This window comes from Pieris rapae, chromosome 24, assembly GCF_905147795.1.
Source record: "Pieris rapae chromosome 24, ilPieRapa1.1, whole genome shotgun sequence".
Classification (NCBI taxonomy): Eukaryota; Metazoa; Arthropoda; class Insecta; order Lepidoptera; family Pieridae; genus Pieris; species Pieris rapae.
The window spans coordinates 2282984-2307606 of record NC_059532.1 but is presented as its reverse complement, the minus strand read 5'-3'; the positions used below and the strand labels follow the sequence as shown (position 1 = coordinate 2307606).

The following is a 24623-nucleotide window of genomic DNA, read 5'->3' as shown; positions in this document are numbered from 1 at the left end:
ATTATTTCAGGCGTTTCGTAACCAAAAATCTAAAATTCCCTTCAAAATCCATGTTCTAAATCCTACACGGCCTGCTTTAAATAATTATCTTATGTTTGTTCAAAAGATGGGTACGCAAGTTACACTTCTGAACAAAACCCTTATCACAATGATCACACTTAAATCGTTTATCATCAAGATGAATCCTCGTATGTTCCCGCAATGTTTTACGTCGCGCAAACGCCTTCTGACAAATATCGCATTTGTATACCCGTTCGCCGGTATGCCTAACCATATGATCATGCAAATCGCTACACTTATAAAATCTCATCTCGCACATCGTACACGCAAACTTCCGCAACTTGAGATGATCACGATTCACATGTATTTTGTATGTCGTCTGATTTTTGAAGCAACGCTCGCAATATTCACACGTTATCACCGCACCCACACCATGGACTTCCAACTGATGCTTCTGTTTCTGCCTGGACTCCTTGAAGGATTGGGAACAGTAGCCGCACTTATAGACGAAGGTGCGTCGGTGCACTCGGTTCATGTGGAACGAGCAGGAACGCATCGTTGTGAAGACTTTGCCGCACTGCTCACACTTGTGTGACCCAGTTTTGTGTATCTCCGCGTGTCCACGTAGCTGTTTGACATTGACGAATCCAGCGTCACACACTTCACACACATAATTCCTGATGTGATCGTTCATATGCGCCAAGAGAACTTTGAAAGCCCCAAATTTCTCATCGCACATACAGCATTGGAGTTCCTCGCTGTTAAATTTGAACGGAACTATAAGATTCTTAATGTCCGTGTAGATTTGTATACTGTGACACTTTGAAAGGTGATCCAAAAGCAATTCCACATTGTCTATGGATTCACCGCAAATGTTGCAAAACAGTTCCGTTATATCCAGTTTAATACAATAGCCATTCAAATGAGCTTTCTTGGTAAAGCATGCATCATTTATTCCCATGTGGGACTGGGATGTGTGTGCTCTCAAATCCCTGGGATCAACGAATTGTTTAGAACAGTAGCAGCAAAGATATCCTCTACCACCATAACTCCTAATCGGCGTTGCGTTGGACCACTTCAGTATCTCCCGTATATTCACCCAATGCTTATTCATCTCCTCGTTTAGACTGATCTTCTCAGATTCCTTTGTCGATGTGTACACGGCCAAATTGGATTGCCATTCCTCGTCATATTCTTCCGAATCAGAATCTACTCTTTCCATTTTTACAACAACTTCCGCGGGTATACCTATAAAGAAAACGTTTATTTTATTGGTGTTCAAACATTTTCTAATTCTATATCGATATAGTGTTAAGCAGGTCTTAGCAATTTTATTGCTTACTTTTAATACATCATACAGCTAACATATACCGGATAACACATGGAGTACAGTTCACTATCTGTTATTGCAGTAGCATCATTCCTATAAAGTTTCAGATAATAGTAAATTTTGATTTAACAGTACAAATATATTGATAAAGCAGGATTTGTCAAAAAAAATCAACACACACCAAACCGGCAGTGTTCTTAGAACATTAAAACACTAAATAATCAGAAACAAAGTTTTGCAAGATTTTTTTTGTATTAATGTCAAACGCAGGAAATTTTTGTTAAGTTTCGGTCATTTATCAGACGAAATTCGGCAAAGTTAATAATACCTGTTAAAAATATATTCAAGAAAAAGTTTTAAAATCATCATCTATTTATTTATAAATATACTAATAAAATAATTAACATATTTGCATAAACATAATTATAGTTTCTATCTACACCTCTTCGCCATGCCTCGTGCGCATATGCCCACGCCAGCTACACTTTTGTACAAAAGCAAACCCACAATACTCGCATTTAAATCTCCTATCATCGGCATGAATCCGCATATGCTCCCTCAGTGTATTCCGGCGTCCAAACGCCTTCTGACAAACATCGCATTTAAAATCTCTAGCCCCTGTATGCTTCACCATATGCCTATTCAATCCAGTAACTGTGAAAAACTTCAAATCACAGAACGAGCATTCAAACTGGCGCTCCATTAAGTGGTTCGCCCGGAGATGCTTCCTATACGAACCCTGGCTTTGGAAGGAACGACCGCACGCGTCACATTTAACCTGACACTCCAGGCCATGCTCTTCGGCTTGATGCTTCTGTTTATGCCGATAGGATATAAATGTCGCATCACAAAATCCGCACTTATTCAAAACGCTCTTCTCGTGAACGCTTCTTATATGACTTTTACATTTGAGGGACGTACTGAACACTTTGTCGCAATGATCGCATTTGAAGGAGCCAGTCTTATGTGTTTGGTGGTGATACCTCATCTGACTTCGAGTGATGAATCCAGCGTCACATATTGGGCAGACATAGTTTCTTATATGCAGTTTCATGTGTTCCAATATCGCCTTGAACGCATTGAATCTATTCGAGCAAATGAAGCAACGAAGACCTTCGCTATTGTCAAATTTAAATGGTATTATATGACTCTTGATATCCGTGTACATCGATTTATTGTGATCATTAATCAGATGATTAATTAATACATCTATATTATCAATACTTTGCCCGCACAGTTTACATTGAAGATCGGTTATATCGACTTTTACATTAAATTTTTCTATATGGGGATATCCGAAATCTGCTTTGGTGATTCCTTCGTGTGTCGCAACTGTATGAGCTTTGAGTTCGCTTGGTTTTAAATATTGTTGGGAACAATAGCAACATCTGTAGCCTTGCCCTTCGTATCCCCGAATAGGTGTAGCGTTAGAAAATTTTAATATCTCCTCAATATTATGCATATGTTTATTCATCTGAAGCTTACTTTTTGTATTCATTCTTGTAATGCGCTTCTTCACTGTTTTAACCGTATCCATAGACACGGTTTCAATTTTAACACCCGGTCGTTTACCTATAAAGATAAAATATTGGTTTTTACTGACATTCAGAAAGTGAATCACGCTTTTCTTGGAATCACTATCAACCTAATTCAGTGTAGTAATTAAGCTGGATAACAATTTACCGTATAGATCCGAAGTTAAATTTACAGATTGTATAATGCCATGATACCAATCGCACGCTGCTAAGTTTTCTGTTTTATGAAGAAGCACTGTTAGAGGATGTTATTCAGAGGATAGCAGTGGAAATCAGCTTGGTGACGTTCCAAAAAGTACCGAAGATTCGTATGCGATGTCGTTTGAATATTCACGAAAATAAGAGTCAATTTATAGAAAAAGGATAGTTTAGTTAGTAGTCAAAAGGCCATTAGATTATGATTAGTAAACGATTAGTTTAATTTATACTTGAAAATCATAATTTAATCAGGTACTAGTATTTTTTTGATTTGCTAGATTATGTCCAGTCCTCCAATAATAATTGATGACCACAACCAAAACTGGCTCGTAGTATGAATCGTAAAGAAAAATAATTATCAACGACAAAGATGTAGAAATCATCAGATATATTCACGTTAGTCAATTAACCTTAACCTTAACCTTAATGATTTAACTCTTAACCTAATAAATATCTTTTCAATTGCGCTATTTTCCTGAACAAAACTCTAATGATTGTTTGTCTTGTATAAAATTACGGTGATATTTAAATCATGTTATTGTAGTAACAGATAAAGAATTTGTGGGTATTTGAAAAAATATATATTAAGTAAACAATACTTTTATTATAACATATCATATTAACAATTCAACCAAGAGTTAACACAAGTAAAAACATTTCAATGTACACCAAAGATCAATGATGGAAATATATTCCGAGAAAGCGATACCTTAACATCCACGCCATGTTCATGTGCATGGCTCCAAACCTTCGATCGTCTTCATGTATGCAAATATGTTGACGTAAACTTATTTGCCGTCCAAATGCCTTGTGACACACCCCACATTCAAAGGTCCGCACTTTATATCAGTGTGCATTTCTTGATTATGTTCGTCACTAAGATGTGCTGTTAATTCATTTACATCATTGATACTATCACAAATGCACTGTAGTGAATACTAGTTTTACAATATACGAAGACATTTTATGACCCATTAAAATTCAATTTACCAATTTGCTTGTGTGCTTTTTTAAGTTAGCCACTTGGGTAAATTGTTCTTGACAAACCACACACAACCAACTCCTGTTGTGTGTGCGAATTGGTGTTTGTGAATTTTATAATTTATCTCTAGCTGAAACGATGTTGTTCTATTTCTCTCTCTTGTGTTTTATTTACGTCATCTTTTGTCAATTGTTTATGTCTAGAGCTTAGTGATCTCTCGTCTTTCTCACTTTTATCTTGTTCTTCAAAAAGAGACATTACAGAGTGATCACAGTCTTCTGGCATTTGAAACAGTATTTGATTTTTGAGGTTTTTTTATGCTTCAACTTTTCCCTTGCCTTCATCTACTTTCTTACCTCGTTATTCGTCATAACTGAGTATTTGAGTTCATAATCTTCACTATCTGAGAGGGAATTCTCCTCTTCAATCTTTATGTTAACAATAGGTTCAAAAATATTAGACCGCGAATTTTCCATTAAACTTGTTTTAGGATATTTGCTGACGTCACCTACAAAGAAAAGTACTAGTTAATCCTTTACTTTGATTCCATTGGTACTTCTATTGTTTACAATTATGTCATTTTTGGCTTTCTATATACTTGTCACATTGTAGAAATGTATACAGATATCCATATATCAGAATTCGTACACGTAATATGTAAACGCCTCAATTTGAAAGCTGGCAGTTAATGCAAAATTTGAGTCATTTAATGTATATTTCTTTTTTGTTTGATGTTCATAAGTGTACATTTTGTTACCTATATGAATAAATGATTTTTGCTTCTTTGTGTGTTTGATTGCATGTGACATACATAGTTTTGTATTGTAAAACTTTTCCGATATTTCAATAGTTAAATATATTTTAAGCCGATTACGTCATTATAATGTTCTACTATCACACCATCGTTTTTGTTTCGGCGATTTAACTTAACAACTATACACACCCCACATACACACTATCACGTACATACCCTTACTTTTACACCATTACACAACACGACCAAATTTGGTACCACTTAGTTAAATGTATTGAATACTTTTTGTATGTTTATCCTTAAACCTTTTTGTAGTTAAATGCATGATGTACTCCATCTGGCTATATTTTCTGTGTATTTGTTTTATATATAATTTATTTTAGCTGTAGGATTACGATATAAATAAATAAATAGAAAAGGCGGCAAATTCTTGTCCCTCAAACGAACTTTTTACGAATTTAATAGTATGTTTAAGATATATCTGGTTGTAAATGTAAATTTACAATTAATTTATTAGTTTTTTTGACGTTCATAAGTGTACATGTTTACCTATATGAATAAATATATTTTTGAGTTTTGAGAATATGTATCTAGTTGTTTTGCCAGCATAGCCAGCCACCAAATATTTTTGTTCCATAATTTGATTTGTATGTTTCCGTAAAAATAATAAAACTAATTCCAGATCAAACCGCTATATTATCACATATATATATATATATATATGTGATTTTATTATAATTTTATATATATATATATAAAATTATAATAAAAAATATTCACAGTACATACATCACTAGAATTTCATTTAAAACTACACAATACCGGTTTGACTTTTTACTTTAGTAATACCATGATTCTTCTTCATATGCTTCCTTCTACTATTCTGCGTTGCATATGCCTTACTGCATATATCACATTTGAATTTCCTCTCATTGGTGTGCGTCGCCAAATAGTGTCCCAGCATATGTCGCTTTATAAAGAAACCCATGCTACAAACTGAGCATGCATACGGGCGTTCCTTCAAATGCACACTTCGCATATGCAGCATCAAATTCGACTTGAGATTAAACTTCTTTTCGCACATATCACATTTGATACCCTCAACATTGTGCACTTGGGACATATGCCGTGTCTTCTGATAGTAATTCTTGAATCGCGCCTTGCATATCTGACAGACGCTATCACCAGCGACGCCCTTATGCTCCGTATTCACGTGTGCCTTCTTTTTGGACTCAGCTGCGAAAACCAGCCCACAATGGCGACACGGAAAACTTGATTTCTTTTTCACATGCGTCGTTTCATGACGATTCAATCGAAAGCTATTAACGAATCCCGCACCGCATATGGTGCATATAAAATTCCTATAATGCTCGTTCATGTGCTGCATCAACAGTTTCATATTGTGAAAAATTGCTGTGCAGAGACAGCATGTAATCTGTTGTTCATTGGTTAGCTTGAAGGGTTGGAAATAATCAGTCACATCCAGATAGTACTCCTTGTAATGTTCATCGACTAGATGATTGGTCAACGCGTTTATAGATTCCATTGGCCTATCACATATAGTGCATTTGAGATCGACAATGTCCAGAAACGCCACAAAGCTACTCATCCCGGAGCCAGCCTTGTACGAGGGTTTCTCCTTAACGTGATCGCTGTGTGTGTGTCTCCTCAATTCGTTAGGATCGGGAAATGTTTTGAAACAGTAGGCACAGATATATCCAGCATCATTACGATCTTTGAACGGCGTTATATTCGAGCACGTCAACAGTATATTCAAGTTATGCCACTGCTTCTGCATTTCAGACAGATGCTTTTCACGATATACAATATCATTATCGCTCTCTTTCTCTTTCTCTTCTTTAAAGGTCCGTTTTCGTTTTTTCCGTGCTCCGGTACGGCCTATAAAAGAAAAAGACCATTCAGCTTTCCGCCGTTGGGCATGACACTGCTAACCTAAGCAACGTAAAGTTTAACCGTTAGTTTTTCCGGAAAATTTATATCTCGAATAAACAGAAATAATTCAGAGCAAAAAGCATATGTTATTTCATTGTACGCGACTTTGAAATACCTACTGTAGTCAACTAGTACACAGATACTCAGGTTTAAATAAAATAGTAATAATAGGAGAATTGTTTGTTTGAATTAAATATACTCCCCTACTTGACGGTTTCGAAAAAATCTTACACCATAGACAATGTAGAATGTTTTCTCTAGGTTGTAAAATATTATCAAAAAAATTACGGATCTACATAAAAACTATTCTCGTGTCACGGTGTTTGTAATTAAAATCCTCCCAAATAGCTCGACCAATTGTCGTAAAATTTTGTGTGCATATTTTTAATTTTTTTTTTATATATATTTTTCACCCCTCTACGACCAACCCTATTTTTATTTTTTAATTAAAAACATGACTTGAACTCTTATCTATATATATAAAAGAAAGTCGTGTTAGTTACACCACTTATAACTCAAGAACGAAAGAACAGATTTGAGTGAAAATTGGTATGGAGGTAGCTTAGAGCCAGGAGACGGACATAGGATACTTTTTATCCCGTTCGACAGCGTTCCCGTGGGACTTGACATGAAACGTCAGTCACTATAAAAAGTGGTATAACAAATAAGAATCAGACTTGGAATAATAAAACGCAAATGATAGCTATGTAATTGACGTATAATGACAGCTATGTAATGACGTATATATGACAATTTGATATTTGTAAGATATCAATATTCAAAATATTTCTATTAAATAAATACGTTTAATTATTTTTACAATTTACAATTTAATTATAATGATAGTGCTATTGCCCATTCGTATAAACAGTGAAAAGAACTATAAAACTCGGTATTGTCGTATGTATACAGTTCATCCAAAGAATGATGAATGTTTCTATTTGTTGTTGTTGTCGAATGACGCATTTAATCGAGTATTGGAACGGGAACGTGAATATGATCACCAGGAATTAGATTTAGTAGTTCAAACGAATGTACCCCTGTTGAAATACCAACAAAAGGAAGTTTATGATACTTTAATGAAGGCAAACGATGATGAAAATGGTGGTTTATATTTCCTAGATGCCCTTGGTGGAACTGGCAAGACATTCCTCATGTCATTAGTTTTAGCAACTGTTCGGGCGAGATCCAACATAGCGGTTGCAGTTGCTTCTTCTGAAATAGCAGCCACATTGTAAGAAGGATGCCGTACGGCTCATTCAGAATTAAAATTACCGTTAAATCTTCAAACTATTGGAGAACCAACGTGTAATATTGCAAAACACTCAGCAATGGCCAAAGTTTTAGCGGCATCGAAAATCATCATCTGGGACGAATGCACAATGGCGCATAAACGTGCATTGGAAGCACTTAACCGAACATTAAAAGATTTACGCAATGAATCGAGATGTTTTGGAGGAGCAATGATTTTACTGTCTGGCGATTTCCGCCAAATACTGCCAGTAATTCCAAGATCTACGGCTGTCGACGAAATAAACGCTTGCCTCAAATCGTCAAATCTATGGCGCTATGTGACGAAACTGCAGCTGACAACAAACATGAGAGTTACATTGCTTACTGATAAAAAAGAAGAAAAAGAATAAAGATGTAGATGACCTGAACTACATAATGGTATGCGTTTGGTGGTTAGAAAATTGAAGAACAATGTAATTTACGCTACGATAATGATAGGAAAATTCAAAGGTGAGGAAGTTCTTATTCCGAGGATCCCGATGATCCCAACCGATATGCCGTTTGAATTTAAAAGACTTCAATTTCCGATACGTCTTGCATTTTCCATGACCATCAACAAATCACAAGGCCAATCCTTAAAAGTTTGTGGTTTAAATCTAGAACATTCATGTTTTTCCCATGGTCAATTATACGTGGCATGTTCACGGGTCGGAAGACCATCAGCGTTGTTTGTTTTTGCGCCTGATAATAAAACAAAAAATGAAAAAATGTGTATCACAAGGTACTTAAGTGAAGAGCAACCTATGTACTAAAATACAGAAATAATAATGAATGATTAATGTAGGTATTTAATTTTTTTGTATTTTTTCCAATAAAAAACCCAAACTGCTTATTTATTGCCATTAAGGCGGAACAAAGTTCGCCAGGTCAGCTAGTGTTCATATAAATAAATATTTTCCCAGAATATTAGAAAAAAAAACTTTTCTTTCTGGAAAATCGAACAGAGAGAATGTCTAAATGTCTAAAGAATGTCTTATGAATGAGAATCGAAAACCAATTACAATTTACGTCCCTCCCGGATACTCCCCGTCTTCCAAACTAGGACAAATCCGGGGAAACCCGGACGGATGGAAGCCCAAATATAATCCAATGATGTAACTATTATACGTCACAATACTGTTTCACAAACACACATTTGGCGCTCGGAGTAGCGTTTAACGCGCGTGGGTTTAACAGCGACTGCTACGAATCTCGGCTAACTTTAGTAGCCCAAGTATGTATACTGACTCAACTTACTTTTCATTTCACCATGCCTCCTGCTGATAGAAGACAAATCTTTGTTTTTAATTTAATTTATTATTCTTTATTACTCAAGATGTCATATGGAACATGGTAATTGTTGCAGCTCCTTAAAAACATTGTGTAAAAAAAAACTTGGCGATCAAAAAGAGTGGCGGAGAGTTCAATGCCAGTTCTTCTCTTCCGTTCTACGCCCTTGATTTGAGAACTGGCAGTAAATGTAAAATTCAAATCATTTAATGTATTTTTTTTTTTTTTGACGTTCATAAGTGTACATTATGTTACCTATATGAATAAATGATTTTTGACTTTGACCCATCAGTTTCCTTATATCCAAACCATTATCAGATTCACCAACAATACTCTCTCTTTCTATATTTCAATAATTTAAAACTCTTGGATTTCAACGATAAAAAAATCTTCATCAACGTGCGTCCACTCTACGCGCTCGTTCGAATGTACAACAAAATGGTTGCTCATGTATCTTATAGCTCCGATATTTCTCAGTCTGTTTCAATATGGCGTGGTAAAGTTATTATTGCACATCTTCAGAATAACCGAACTGATGGAACGCGATGGAAGCGCGCGCTCGAAGTAACGCTCGTAGACGCGTCAACGCACACTCATACGCACGCACGCACGCACGGTACGTACGTAAATACCACGTCTAGTCGCACGATTTGAAAATCAGCGGCAAGATTTTGGCATCAGAACATAGCTTAAACAGGCTACAGTCACGCACAAACAAGGTAAAATTTTACGTATCGTTATATCAATCGAGATACAAATAACACACGTCATATTCAAAACATATGTACTCGCTGTATTTTTTTATTATAATTGGAAATACGATTCAAATGTATCATGAGTGTAATAATGCTACATACTGTATGAGTGTATTCAATATAAACTGCATGATAAAAATCAAAATTCGAGGCGATATTATAAAGGCATGGTTAACATATGGTTTAGTTAAAATTGAGATTAAATTTCCGCGGCCGATTATATTTTTTTCACAAATGTTTTATTAAACAAAACGATTTAATTAAAACCACACGAGCATATGTCGTGAATATAAAAATTTCATATTAATCACCTGCTTAACTAATAAAAAAAGTAAATTATTTTAAATCTCTGCTCTTTGTAAATTATTAATTAGTAAGGTTTACCTTATTTACCTAAGCCCCAATAGATGATCATGTACCAGTATATGATCACTCCATTGTATGTATGTATTTGTATATTTACACTGTATACATGCTAATGATAATATAAATAAATAAAAAATCTGCGTTTACTGAACAAGACGTTATGAATTGCCGATAGAATAGTAGAATCTAAAGATCTAATATGTAACTACTAAACGAATACATCATGCAATTGCGTATATTTCTTCACGATCTCCCTTCCTCTCTATCTCCATCATTCTCACTTGCTTGCTCCCTACTCCCTTTCTAACTCTCTCACAATCGGTCTTAATCACTCTCTTCCATTCATCGACAAAAACGATAATATTATTATTTATTGCGTTTGATCGGTAAAAAATTTTCCCTCAACGAAGTTTCTCTTCAAAACCCAGGATAAATTGAATATAACTGAAGCATACAATTCAAACATAATTTACTTACGATGAAAATAAAATCTGCAGTTAGTACATTTTCAAAACAGCTAATATTAAAATAAAACTTTATTGATGACAGAAATATGGTTCTAAGAAAATTGATCTAACGTGTTGTGGCTAGTATACAAATGATATTTTGTAAACCTTTCTTAACACTAAGAGGTCAATAATCTATGAAATATTCTGTGGACTTCAACAAAAATAAGAAAAGCAGAATATTAAAATTATTTATTGCAGGACAATTCTCTAGCTGACAGTCTCGACAATTTCAAAAGAAAATTGACTTCGATTATTACATAATTTGACCAATATATACGTTACTAAATAGACAAACGTTACTAATAGACGTGCTATTCGCGCGAGTGCCAACACGTGAGTGAACTATCCAAACGAACATAGAGAATAGAAAAAAAAGTGTGTGTACTTAGGTACACGCGTTAGAAGTTATACTTCATTGGCGAATGTATATTAAAATTAATAAAAAGATTTTATTTAAATTAATAAATTATTAAATACCATCACTGTCGTATATGAAATTGATTTAAAAACACCAAAATAATATTTATTTATTCACACTGTTTAATTGTACTGTTAGGAAACACGTGATCTAAATATAAAAATACTACAATATACAACTTGGACATAGTTATCGATTTTCATACCACCTAGACCTAACTTTACGATGTCGAATTTAGGTGTTTATGTAAATTCACTCTCATCATTTTTCTCCATCGCGCCAAAAGAAGTATAACTTCAAAAAGAATTAAATTGTTTTTAAGCGATATTTAAGTTATAGTTAAATATCGCTTCTTAAAGTTCTGGAAGCTATTGAAACCATACATTTTTTTAATTAGAGTTAAAAAAAACGTTAGAAGTTACACTTCTTTGGCGGAACAAGATAAAAATATTTAAAAAAAACAGCACTAACAATAGAAAAAACTAAAATGTTTATGTTTACTATAGGTAACTTCAGGGTGTCGGTTTTTTGTGACGGTGTGGTAAACATTTACTTTCATAATTTTTCCCTAACACGCCAAAAGAAGTGTAACTTCAATAAAACTAAAATGTTTACTATAGCTAACTTCAGGCTGTCGGTTTAATGTCACAAAAAATAAAAATTTACTCTCATAATTTTTCCGTAACGCGCCAAAAGAAGTATAACATCAATAATCCAATGTTTTAAATTATGATGAAGATAAGAGATAGAGATATTTACCAGTATTAACAGGCTGAGGCGATGACTCAAACGTGATTTGCGAATTCAAAGTCGATGCAGTATCATTATCAGTACACAAAACATCATTCACAGATGATTTCGTTCCTTGAGCGAGTTGTTTTTTGCGCAACCTATACATACGAGATCGTTCAGCGGATGTTAATGTTGTTTTTTTAATTTTTAAACTTGCGGCTTTTTTTCGTTCACGATAGTTTTTACATTTCACTGCATTTTTTGAACGCATCTCGAAAACTGAAAAATTCAAAGTTTTCTTTTATTATTACTCGCTGTGATTAATTTGATTATTGGTTTTTTTTTATAGAACAGGGGGCAAACGGGCAGGAGGCTCACCTGATGTTAAGTGATAACGCCACCCATGGACACTCTCAATGCCAGAGGGCTTGCGAGTGCGTTGCCGACCTTTTAAGAATGTGTACGCTCTTTTCTTGAAGGACCCTTTAATTTACTTTGTTAATTACTTTTTTTTCAAAACAAAAATGTTTGCAAACTAAATGTGTCGGTTTTTTGTGACGGTATGCGCGCGCATCGTAGAAAAATTTACTCACAACATTTTTCCCAAAAAAGTATAACGTCTTATAGGCTCTAAACATTAACTTCTAAGTTAAATATCACGAGAACACGCCATCAGTATAACTGCACGCTTGGCGATTAAACTGTGGCGGAGAGTTTATTGCCAGTTCTTCTCTTCTTTTTTACGCGCTTGATTAAAATGCAGTAAATGTAAAATTACAAGTATAGAATTTTATTTACGTTCAAAATTTACATTGTGTTATTTTTTTTTTTTTTTTTTATAGAACAGGGGGCAAACGGGCAGGAGGCTCACCTGATGTTAAGTGATACCGCCGCCCATGGACACCCTCAATGCCAGAGGGCTCGCGAGTGCGTTGCCGGCCTTTTAAGAAGTGTTATGTTATAAATAAATGATTTTGAATTAAATTTACGCAAGCAGCTAGCCCTTTACCAGCGATACATTCATTATTCGCCTATCCACGCTTTATACAGACGAAAGATTCAATAATACATACAATAAAAATATTTTTACCAATACCGAGACTTGCCTTTTCATTTATTACACCATTGTGGCCAGCGACGTCGCTAACTATTACTTACTGAGAAGCCGGCTAAAGCTTTGGTCTGTAGATCATGACGCACAACGCTGCGTTATGCGCTGAGTGTCCGGCAAACCGCATACCGCAGCGTTGTGCGTCATGATCACCAGACCAAAGCTTAACTCACTTGGCGACCATCTGGGGACGTCACCAGTTCTTTGCAGGTGTCTGTATACTCCGTCACTCACTCAACTCAGTCAAAGTCAAAGATGTCGTGTGGCCGCGCTCTTAGAACTTTTTTTTTCATAGTCTCATAATAGTCTTTACTAGGGTAGAGCGGGGCTAGTTGAGCATAGGGGTAAGTTGAGCAATTAAAATGTCTTCGAAACTATACATCAAACGCTAGCACGTCAAATGAGGGAAACGAGGGGGAGCGGAAGGGGGAGGGGAAATGATCACGCCACCGCTAATGGCGAATTGACGAACGAGTAATTTTATCTACTAATTACCTTAATTACTTAAATATCCCAAAAGAAATCGTAAGATTTTTGCTCTCCTAATTATCAATATTATACATAAAAAATGATTTTAAAACTTGATTTAAAATTATTAAATAAATAGTTAATATTATATTGATAATTTTAATTTAGTTTTAAATTTTATTTTTGTGTCGAGACAGAAAATATAAGCATTGGCGACGCATAGACGCCAGACGTTGCCATGGTAACGTTGCCATGGCGTCCCGGTGACGTATGGCCCTGACATTTAATTGTCAAAGATTAACTAGAAGCGCGATTGTATTGTCTATGATTCACTAAAATTTTTGACGTACGGGACTCGACTCAGCTCAAGGACTCTGATCACTTAGGTTGAGAAACGATACTTAGATACGTAGAGTTAAATTTTAATATACATTGCACCCATTAAAACTATATTATTCAAGTAATACATATATACAATTTTCGTATGTATACACAATGGTATCCATGTATTAGGCCTGCCTGTAATACAATAATATTGCAATACCTAATATGCAAATTTTATATTCGTTCTGTAGTAAAATATCCGCTATAAAATCTTCATACTCCTTAAACCTAACCAGCGATTCCTTCAGCTGTCCGCATCATTTTTGCCAAACCAACTCTTCTCCTCCTCAGCCTTCCTCTTACTCTCAGCGGCAATTTCCTTCAGCGTCATCTCCCGATTATCAATCAAATGTTTCACGTCATCAAACTCTTTGAATATATCCAAGTCATCCTGGTGCAATTTAATATGACTCTTCAGACTGCACTTCTGCATAAACGTCTTCTTGCAGACCTCGCACTGATATCTCTTATCATCTTCGTGAATTTTCAAATGGTCCTTCAGGGTGCGAAGACGAGAGAACGTCTTTCCGCACAGATCACAGGAACACACCTCGGAACCCGTGTGCCGGGTCATGTGATCGACTAACCCACGCTTCGAGAAGAACTTTGCGTTACACTTGTCGCACAGAAAACTCTTCTGCTGAAGGTGATGATGCCGTATATGCCTGTTCAGCTCGAATTTCTTCTTATACGTCTTGTTGCAGGCGTTGCACGGGAATATCAATGGCGCCTGATTGTGCGCTTTCACCAGGTGCTCGCTACGATCGTAGTAGCTGACAAAAATCTCCGGACAATGAGGACATTTGTTGCGCAACCATCCGCCGGTGTGCACGCCCTTTTCGTGATTGCGTTTCTTCGTCAACGATGTGTACGTCTTATCGCAAAAGTCGCACGCAAAGTTGCCCTGAAAGTGGGTTTTGTCGTGTTTGCGCAACGCCGCTATTGTTATATAACCGACACCGCATTTGGAGCAACAATAATTCCTATAATGACTGCTCATGTGATGATACAAATTTTTAAACGATATATGAACCACCGAACACAGAACGCAAGCGAAATTCTGCCCGTTCTCCAAACGAAACGGTAGAATGATATCTTTTATATCTCTATGTATTGTTTTATTATGTTCGCTAGTTAGGTGATCTTTTAGCTCGTTCAAATCCTTCATGGGGCGTTGGCAGATGCCGCATTGGAGGTCTGTGATATCGACTTTTATAGGATTATAGCTAAGTTTGTAATCCAGCATTTTATTGATTTTATTCTTTTCATTTTGCAGGGCTGTGTGTCTGCGCAACTCGTCTATAGTTTGGAAATACTTCGCGCAGTAGAGACAGGAGAAACCGCGCATAGTTTTATCCCTAAACGGGCTGGCATTGGAGTATTGGAGTATCGTTGTGAGGTTAACCCTATGTTCTATGCGTTCTGGGGTAGCGCTATGATCAGTTTTCACTTTCCGCTTTCTGCGTTTGGGTGCGTTGTCTTCTGTTCCTATAACAGAAACGAAGTAATCTCAATTATCTTCATCCATATCTTCTTATCACATATTCTTCGCTTGTTATTAATGTTGACGGCATCTCTTAGCTTTGCCCAAATCACATTGTTATATTTAAACGCATTTTATTTTCGCATCATTCTCAGACAATCGCTTAGAACGTACCGCATTTGAGTATTTAGCACAATGTTACCGTTTAAAAGTTTTAAATATTGGTAAGGTTATTTAAAGGTCATCCAACAGACAAGTTTGCTCGCGCTATTTTAGTCATATGTTTTTCAAATATTGTGGTTAGAGCCCAACCAATTCTCATCGCAAGTTTTAAATATGAAAGAAAACTTACCTTTACATAAAAACAAAATTAAAACTCCGCAATGCACTTATTGTTTCAAAGATATATGTTTGTATAAAAGTTTATAAATATCGTAAAATAATAGCTAATCATTCTATACTAAAAAACAGGTAGCGATGCAAAGTTATAATTAAAATGGCCATTAACTGATAAATACTAGGAGATAGATAGGTTTTTAGTAGGTTCATGTCATTGCCTGATGTGTGACCCTATCAAATCTACGTCATACAGTTGCAGGCAAAGAGAGCTGCAAGATCTTGGAGCAAGGGAACCTCCATACCAAAACCATCACCTGATATTCAGTAATACCGCCACTCTAAACACTCAATGCCACAGGGTTCGCGAGTGCGTTGCCGGCTAAGAAAAAAAAATGTGAGCCGTCACGGGACGCCTGGCAGATGTGAAACATCGACATTATTTTGTAAAAGTAATATGCAGAAAAGAACAGAGTGTGATAGGAACCAGGTAAATATGTCATAATGATAAAATAAAATATTACAATTTTTTTCCAGATAACGATGACTATTTGTTGAATAAACATTATTTTCATTAAATATTTTTAATGTGAAATTTACTACAGCATTTAGACTGTACCTTGTTTGATGTGTATATCATATAGCGTGGCGACGCGTCGCCACGCCAGAAATCGGTTTTACGTGCGGCTATAGATGTTTCACATCAAAAGGATTCTAAGTCAAATTGGTTCGGAAATACTTCAGTGGGCAGCTGGTTCCACAAAGTGGTGGTGCGCGGCAAAAACTGCCTTGATATCACCCAGTTGTGCAACAGCGGACGTCGAGGTGATACGGGTGGAATTTCGTATTCTGCCTTGACGTCCGATGATAAAACTCAGCTGCAGATGTGGACGCACTTTCCTTATTCAGAGGACAATATTCCTCTACCGTTTTTGATATTTTCAAATGTTTTACAGTTATGTGCTTGAATGTTTTTTAATAACGTTACATAAACAGTGAAAATAAATTTTAATGTCCATAGATCGATTTACGAATCAAATCTACCCTCATAATTTAATGTGTCTACCCGCATTTATAAATACCGTAGAATAAAACTATAACTTTGCATAGCCTATATAACACAAACAGCAACACAAACTTACTTACGAAAGTCAAAAGTTGGTGTTGCTAACACAGAAATATAACAAGGAAAAAACTATGGAAGAGTTTTCGTATAAATTCAAAATATAAAAAATGAAAAAAATATGTAAATTTAAACATTCTATAAAATTGTATTAGTTTAATTGCATCAGTCAAAATAACTTTATTCAAATAGGTAAAAAAGTACACTTATGAATGTCAGAAATTATAAATTTACATTTACTACGAGTTTGCAAGTCAAAGGCATAGAGCAGGCAAGAAGAACTAGCATGAAACTCTCCGCCACTCTTTTTAATCGCTAACTTTTGAGTTAAAGAATTGTTTGAACTATAGCAAGTGAAATTTTCGTCTAATTTAAAAAAAGCTTTATTGATTAACTTACGTATAAGCTTCGAATTTATTTAGTGATAATTCTCTGATTTCGCTTGTAGTAAGAATGAATACAATTTCAAGATAAGGAGTATTTTTTCGTTGGGTAGTATTTGGGTAGTATTTTTATATTGATTAAGAGTTTATCTTCTAGAGACTAATTTGTCGTACGCTTAAATTTTTATCAAATATTCCTTTTAAACTGTGACGTTTTTAATATTTTTACTCAAGACAAAACAATTGATTTACTATTAAATTCACGATAAATACTTCATTGATCTAAAATTCATTTAAAAAAACAATGGCGCCTTCAACGTTTTTATGCTTGGACCTCAGATTTCAATCTAATTGTCAAGTAAGTGATCAGCCTCCTGTCACACGCCATCGACTTTTTGGGTCTAAGGCAAGCCGGTTTCCTCACATGTTTTCCTTCACCGTTCGAGCAATTGTTATTTAAATAAAAAAAATTGCCTTGTAAAACGCTCAGTTGTGAAACCGCGGAGAAATTAATTGCACACATAGAAGGTCTTTTGGCGCGGGATTGAATCTAGGACCTCAGGAACGATAGTCCCTCGTTGAAGCCATAGACACTTATAATTTATAACGAAATATAAAAAAATGTTTATTATGGAACCCATTTCACAGGATTCCACGTGATTGAATCTGTAGGCATCCCTACTCATCGGCAAAGAAGACAGAGGGTGTAGGCCAAGAGAAGAAGCCGGATTAAAAAACTGTAGGTACTTTTAATAAAGTAAATCATCACATGCCTACACCTTTTAGGTTTTAAATGACGCCCATAAGTATATAACCTATAGTTTTTTTTAAATTACTCCTAAAACTAATATGTAAATATAAAATTTCTACAAAACTCTTCCATAATCTTGATAAATAGGTCAAAGATTTTGTGTTCAAGGTAACATTCATTCAAAACTTGTTTATTTTACATGGACAAGCGCGCTGCCGGCCTTTTAACGCCCAAACCCAACAACATATCTCAATTCATTTATGACCATCTGAGATAGACATCTTAATTCAAATATTGTAATAGTGTGCTAATAACCAATCGACGGATTGTAATAGCAATCTGTGGTAGTTCGGGTTGGTGTATGTGGACAGACCTTTGTATGAAAATGACAGTTAGCCTATATTAAGATTTTAACTTACAGCAGTTTTTAAAATAATTTCAATCTATTTGATATGTTTTAAACATAGACATTTATATTTTAATATTTGTACGGTTTTATTTACTTTATTTGATTATCAAATATAAGTGTAAAGAGCGAAGAGATTGCATTCTATCCGTCGCCAACAATGGATTGACTTCGTAGCGTTCGTTTATTGGGATACAGATAGGAGATCGATCGACTGTCACGGTCTGATCTCAGATTGTTTTCTATCTGAGATTATGGATTAAATATTGGGTTCGGGCGTAAGAATTATATCAGCCAGCCGAATTGGTTCGGAAATACTTCAGTGACCAACATTAACATAGGTCGATGAAGGATTATTTTAATAATTGCTGGTGGTAACCGATATGTTGAAAATTGTCAACATATATTATATTTTATTGTTTTAAACAAATCTTCCCTCCCTTAGATATAGAAAAAATTAGTTTTTACAAGGTGCACTACATATATCTTATATGAAATATAGAAATCCATCAAAATGTCTTCACCCATCAAGCCGTATTCATTAACAGTTCCACCTGCATAAAAACAAAAGACGACGCGACAAATTTTGTTTCTCATCAACCACCTGTTGACCACAATTGAGATAACATTTAATGCCCGTGAACACAAAACCTTCAAACCTGGTAAAGGAAAAGTAAACTTACGTTTATTCGATGGCTCTCCTACTTCCACTTTGGGCTTTTTCGCTTTCGACGTGGAAGCCCTCGCTGGTCGCTTTTTCGTTTTCGATTCCATCTGCTCAATTTTAATCGACTGGATTGGTACGTCGTACTCTGAAATTTAAAAAAATGTAGGCTAGAAAATAAGGCTGCATATTAATATTGTTAAGCAGGGTCCACACTATACCACGACTTATATTTCGATTCCACATTTGACATTAGCTACTGTCATTTTGTAAAATAATGATACCACATATAAAAGTGTAGTGATGTACACAAAAACCGATAAGCAATCGCGATTTATGTTTATTTATAATATTGGTGTGCCAATTAAAGACTAAATTATTGATTTTTATTTAAATAAATACATAATTATTCACAATACTTATTTATTAATTAGTGATCGCTGCTTCATTTTATAAAAAGTTACGTAAGTTATATTACTTACTGAAAAAGTAATGAACTTCATAAAATTAATCGTCGTAACTAAATTATCCGTTCAGAAATATTTAATTTCCTGATATATTTAGTTATTTAAAGTAGTACCTAGTTGTTTATATATACTACTATAAACCAGAGGAATTGATACGGAAATATTTCATTTCCATATCGAATAATTTCGCAACGTCACTATTTATTACTTTCATAACATAGCAACACTGAAATTGTCAAATCTATACTAATATTATAAAGAGGAAAGGTTTGATTTTTTGTTTGTTTGTTTGTATGAATTGAATAGGCTCCGAAACTACTTGGCAGATTTGAAAAATTCTTTCACTGTTGGAAAGCTACATCATTCCTGAGTGACATAGGCTATATTTCATTTTCAAAAAAATAGGCATCCTTACTAAAATTACGATAACATTAACATTTGTTTATTATTTGATACAATTCTAACAGATGGCGCTGAGTTAAAGGTAGTAGTTTGGCAAGACGACGTTTGCCAGGTCAGCTAGTCTTGAATAGAATTAAAAGTTTTAGTATATGCCGCGGAAGGCCGGGCGGGTAGACCCGGGTGCGCTAAGCCGGGCGGGTAGACCCGGGTGCGCTAAGCCGGGCGGGTAGACCCGGGTGCGCTAAGCCGGGCGGGTAGACCCGGGTGCGCTAAGCCGGGCGGGTAGACCCGGGTGCGCTAAGCCGGGCGGGTAGACCCGGGTGCATTAAGCCGGGCGGGTAGACCCGGGTGCGCTAAGCCGGGCGGGTAGACCCGGGTGCGCTAAGCCGGGCGGGTCCACACCGAAAACGAAGCCCGGGTTATTTCTACCTACATTATTTAGTTTCAAGACTGGTAACTTAGTTGAAGAGTACTTTTTAGAAGTTTTTTAAAAGTGTTAATGTTTTCAAAATGATTTATTTCATTCATTCAGCATGCCTCCTGCTGATAGTGGACAAGTCTTTGTTTGTAATTTATTTTATTATTCTTTATTACTCAAGATGTCATATGGAACATGGTGTAATGGTTGCAGCTCCTTACAAACATTGCGTAAAAAACCTTGGCGATTAAGAAAAGAGTGGCGGAGAGTTTATTTTCAGTTCTCTTCCGTTCTACGCCCTTGATTTGAGAACTGAGAGTAAATGTAAAATTAGATTCATTTAAAGTATATTTCCTTTTTTTGACGTTCATAAGTTCATACATGTTTACCTATATGAATAAATGATTTTTGATTTGATTTGATATGACGTCACCATGTCAACCATGACTGTGGTGATACTCGCTTTAAATCAGCCCCCAAAAAGACGTCAAAGAAGATTTTGGATTCGCCCGAGCATAAGAGAGGCAGTAGTACACGGCTAGCGAATCAATGAAAGATTTAATTTTGGATGAAGACATTCAAATTTTCGAGGATTCCTTCAAAAATTAAACATTTATTTTTGAGAGCTTTGCTTACTTTTACTGACAAGTGGGGGGGATTAATTGCAGTAACTCTGCTTCCTATTAATACTAATCTGCAAAATACTTGAACAGTCAGAGGGCAGAGTTCTCTAGTTCTAGTATCTCGGGTAGAGACCCAAATAATGCCCAGTTTTATATTATTTGAAAACTCAAATCTATTTATTTATTTTTAAGACTGTTTGTTAGCAAATACCCATATTGTAGCTGTCTGGTGGGTCTATCCATATCTACTTTGTGATCAGTAGGATTTTTCATGGGTACGTAGATCAGGCCTCCATGCTTGATACACACTGTTAAATATTTTGGTCCAAGGCAAGCATTTTCCACAATACTACCCTTCACTGTACAAACCAGTCAGTGTTAAGCTCACATAGAAAGTGAAGAAAAAATCTATTGGTGCCTAGCCAGCATTGAAGCTCCTCAAGAGTCACTCCGCTCTTACTAATCAAATAAATGTTACATTCATATATACAGCTCGGATGATTACAGATACAATAAAGCATTATAATTATAATTATGAAATACCCATGATACTTACCAGGACTAGAGAAATCATCATCAATATTATCACCACCGTCAGAGTTTTCCATTGGATCATTGTTCAATTCTATTTTAACTATATCTCCTGCAACAAATAAAATTTAACAGTTTAAAATTATAGTTATACTAGCGACCCGCCACGGCTTCGCACTGGTGCAATGCTGATACTAAATACACTACAGAAAAACTGTATACAATACTTAGTACATTATTTTGATAAAACTCGTAGGGTTCAGCCTGCGTTTGCAATGTAAGCGGAAAAAATGTAATTATTTACGACATCACATTAGAAACCTCAAAAATAACAGTAGGTACTTCTCCACTATTTAATGGATGTTATTATACATATAAACCTTCCTCTTGAATCACTCTATCTATAAAAACCGCATCAAAATCCGTTGCGTAGTTTCAAAGATTTAAGCATACAAAGGGACATAGGGACAGAGAAAGCGACTTTGTTTTATACTATGTAGTGATTTGGAATACAGTTAAAATTTACACATCACCTATGATTTTCGACATTCAAAAGCATGCCCTAAGACGTATCTAAATTGAATATGTGAATTTTGATTGATTGATTGAAATTCAAATAGCAATTAACTATCTTCGCCCAACGCATTTTCTCTCAAGGTCCCTTTACCCTAAACCACTTCCTTAAAAATCAAATTGTCACTAACATTCAAAACTCACACACATACATTTACTAAGATCTCAAACAATATCATCTCAACCTGTTCTATGCTGATACAGGAAAAAAAAATTCCATGCAAAACTAGTTTAATTATAAATTTGTGCTACTTAGAAATTATTACAGTTTACATGTCAAACTGCCCGTAACACAGGGAATCCTAGTGCACTTCATTTTACCAAAATATACTGTTATTGTGTATAATAAAAGTATTTTCATTCCGTCTTTTGTTTCTTTATTTCTTTCTGTCTTTCAATCAATTGTTATTTGGTTAAGCAACAACAAAACCTGCAGTCTATTTTCAATTAAAAATTATTAATGTGAAAAAATGTTTTAGAATTATAAAGAATAAAAAATATATATTCAAATTTTTCAAGGGGTCTTTGATTTTCAGTAATTATTTACTTTTTACACATATTACCACATTGTCTATACTTGAAAACAAAATTTATTTTCAAGAATTCCTAAAAAAATTATTTATGTACTATTTACTAATTACCATATAGTTTGCTGACCACAGAAAGGGGGATAAATTGCAGTAAATCTGTGTAAGTAATACTAGAACAGCCCCTAATGGCCTTTAGTAATCTCATAAGGGTTATTCAGAAATATCTCTGCCCCATTCTTAACCAATGCACAAAATAAACATAAATGTATTGAAATCTTCAAATAAATACCTTTTAAAAACTGATCTTGCATCCTCTTAAATTGTTCTTCAGTATTTTGTACCTGTTTTTTAAAATTAAATGCATTCCGTAATTGTGTGATGCAGACCTCGCAAATACCACCATTGTTCACCAGTGACGTTGAGAGCTGTTATAACAAAAATAAAATTTTATTATTTATTTACCATGGAAACTATATTGTGATGCTATCTGTGCTTTTACATGAGTTATTGATATAAATAGTGAAATATAACATTGTATAAACAATGTACACTAACCCAAACTTTAGTCAAATTAACAGTAATGATGTGACTAGGATAATCATAGCATTGAAATATTATAACTTTGACACCAAACATGTAAATATCATTTGATATATATAATAAAATCATCCAACTTAATACATATAACATTTTCATGTTGTCTATATTAAGAGAAAGGAGAACAAAACATGAAATCAATGTTTTCTAAGAATCTCTCCCATAAGCTATTTTATTAGTATTTGTTTGTAAGATGTGAATACTAAATAGTTATCATGTTGTAAACAACTAAGTCACTTACTCATGTTGGATTTAGAATTACACAGCATGTATTTTCTTTAAGAACTTGAGCATATATATGATTTTTTTAACAATGTAATGTAATTCTCCCAGTGGATTTACAAATCTCAGTTCTCCAAATGATTGTTTTGTATTTAAATTTAAATACAAAGAGAATATTTTTTCCGTAAAATTATAACATAATTAAAACACAAATAAGCGAATCAGGCAGTGAAAGTTCTTTTATATTCTACTAATTTAATTTAATTTTGGTAATGTCATCCACGAAAGTAAGATAAGATTTTAAAAATAAATTATAAATATGTCTGTTTAACGCATATTTACGTATTTTTATAGCTAATGCTGGGTAAAACAAATGAATGCGCTGAACAAATACGGAGCCAAGCCGACATTCGATCAATAAATGAGATACATCAATTATAAACATATGAACACTTTTTTATCGAAACTCTCTTAAAAGTCATAAAATTTTAGGTAATAACTAAACTATACTCACAGTAATATCGAAGCAATCCTTTAACATGTCGCCATATACTTCTTCGGCACCCATCCATTGATATGAAGCTGTGAAGTCTTTATAAGTACCCTCGGAGGCACAACACCGACACATTCCGTCCTTCAAATCCTCCATTGTTTATATTACTAATTCCACATAAACTTCACTAATAATTATGCACTTAGGAATTAATTAGCGGTATATTCTTGGCGTGCCTTAATCGAAGATCCGCCATTATAAAACATTAAGATTGTGTTGCCAGTTTACAGTTTATTTTTTTGCCCTGAATACAGACTATAAAATAATTTGCATTTCAAGCATGGTAATTACTTGCAATTTTTCATTATATTCCATTCCATTTATACTTACTGCAAAGGTCAAATATAGGTAATATATTCACATTGCATGCAAAGTGGCATGGCAATGAAGTAAAATCATTCTTAGTTTTTCAGATATACATAAACGTAATATATAACACGCGCTTGGTTTGAGGGGCACAGCCATTACTGTAATATAGTATGATAACATACCCTTAACTTACAA

The 24623-nt window shown here is 34.8% G+C and overlaps 2 protein-coding genes across 5 annotated transcripts; both read right to left on the bottom strand.

Moving 5' to 3' along the window:
- Nucleotides 1–1748: 1748 nt before the first annotated feature.
- Nucleotides 1749–4303, bottom strand: LOC123690383 (zinc finger protein 28-like). Its single transcript, XM_045633844.1, is given in 3 exon segments — nt 1749–2879; nt 2882–2902; nt 4220–4303. Coding segments are annotated over 3 exon segments (1218 nt in total). The 3' UTR covers nt 1749–1766.
- On the bottom strand, nt 3616–24327 carry LOC111000549 (oocyte zinc finger protein XlCOF6). Of its 4 annotated transcripts, XM_045633646.1 has the most exons (6): nt 24081–24327; nt 23037–23172; nt 21670–21756; nt 19223–19351; nt 12122–12373; nt 3616–4553 (listed from the first exon to the last, which is right to left on the bottom strand). In XM_045633646.1, exons 1-6 carry the CDS (start codon nt 24213–24215, stop codon nt 4390–4392), a joined length of 903 nt encoding a protein of 300 aa, XP_045489602.1. In that variant the 5' UTR covers nt 24216–24327; the 3' UTR covers nt 3616–4389. The 4 variants fall into 4 exon arrangements, with proteins under 4 accessions (XP_045489602.1, XP_045489603.1, XP_022125718.2 ...); XM_045633647.1 differs by lacking the exon at nt 12122–12373 and having other exon boundaries at nt 3656–4553; XM_022270026.2 differs by lacking the exons at nt 3616–4553; nt 12122–12373 and adding an exon at nt 5581–6698.
- Nucleotides 24328–24623: the final 296 nt, after the last annotated feature.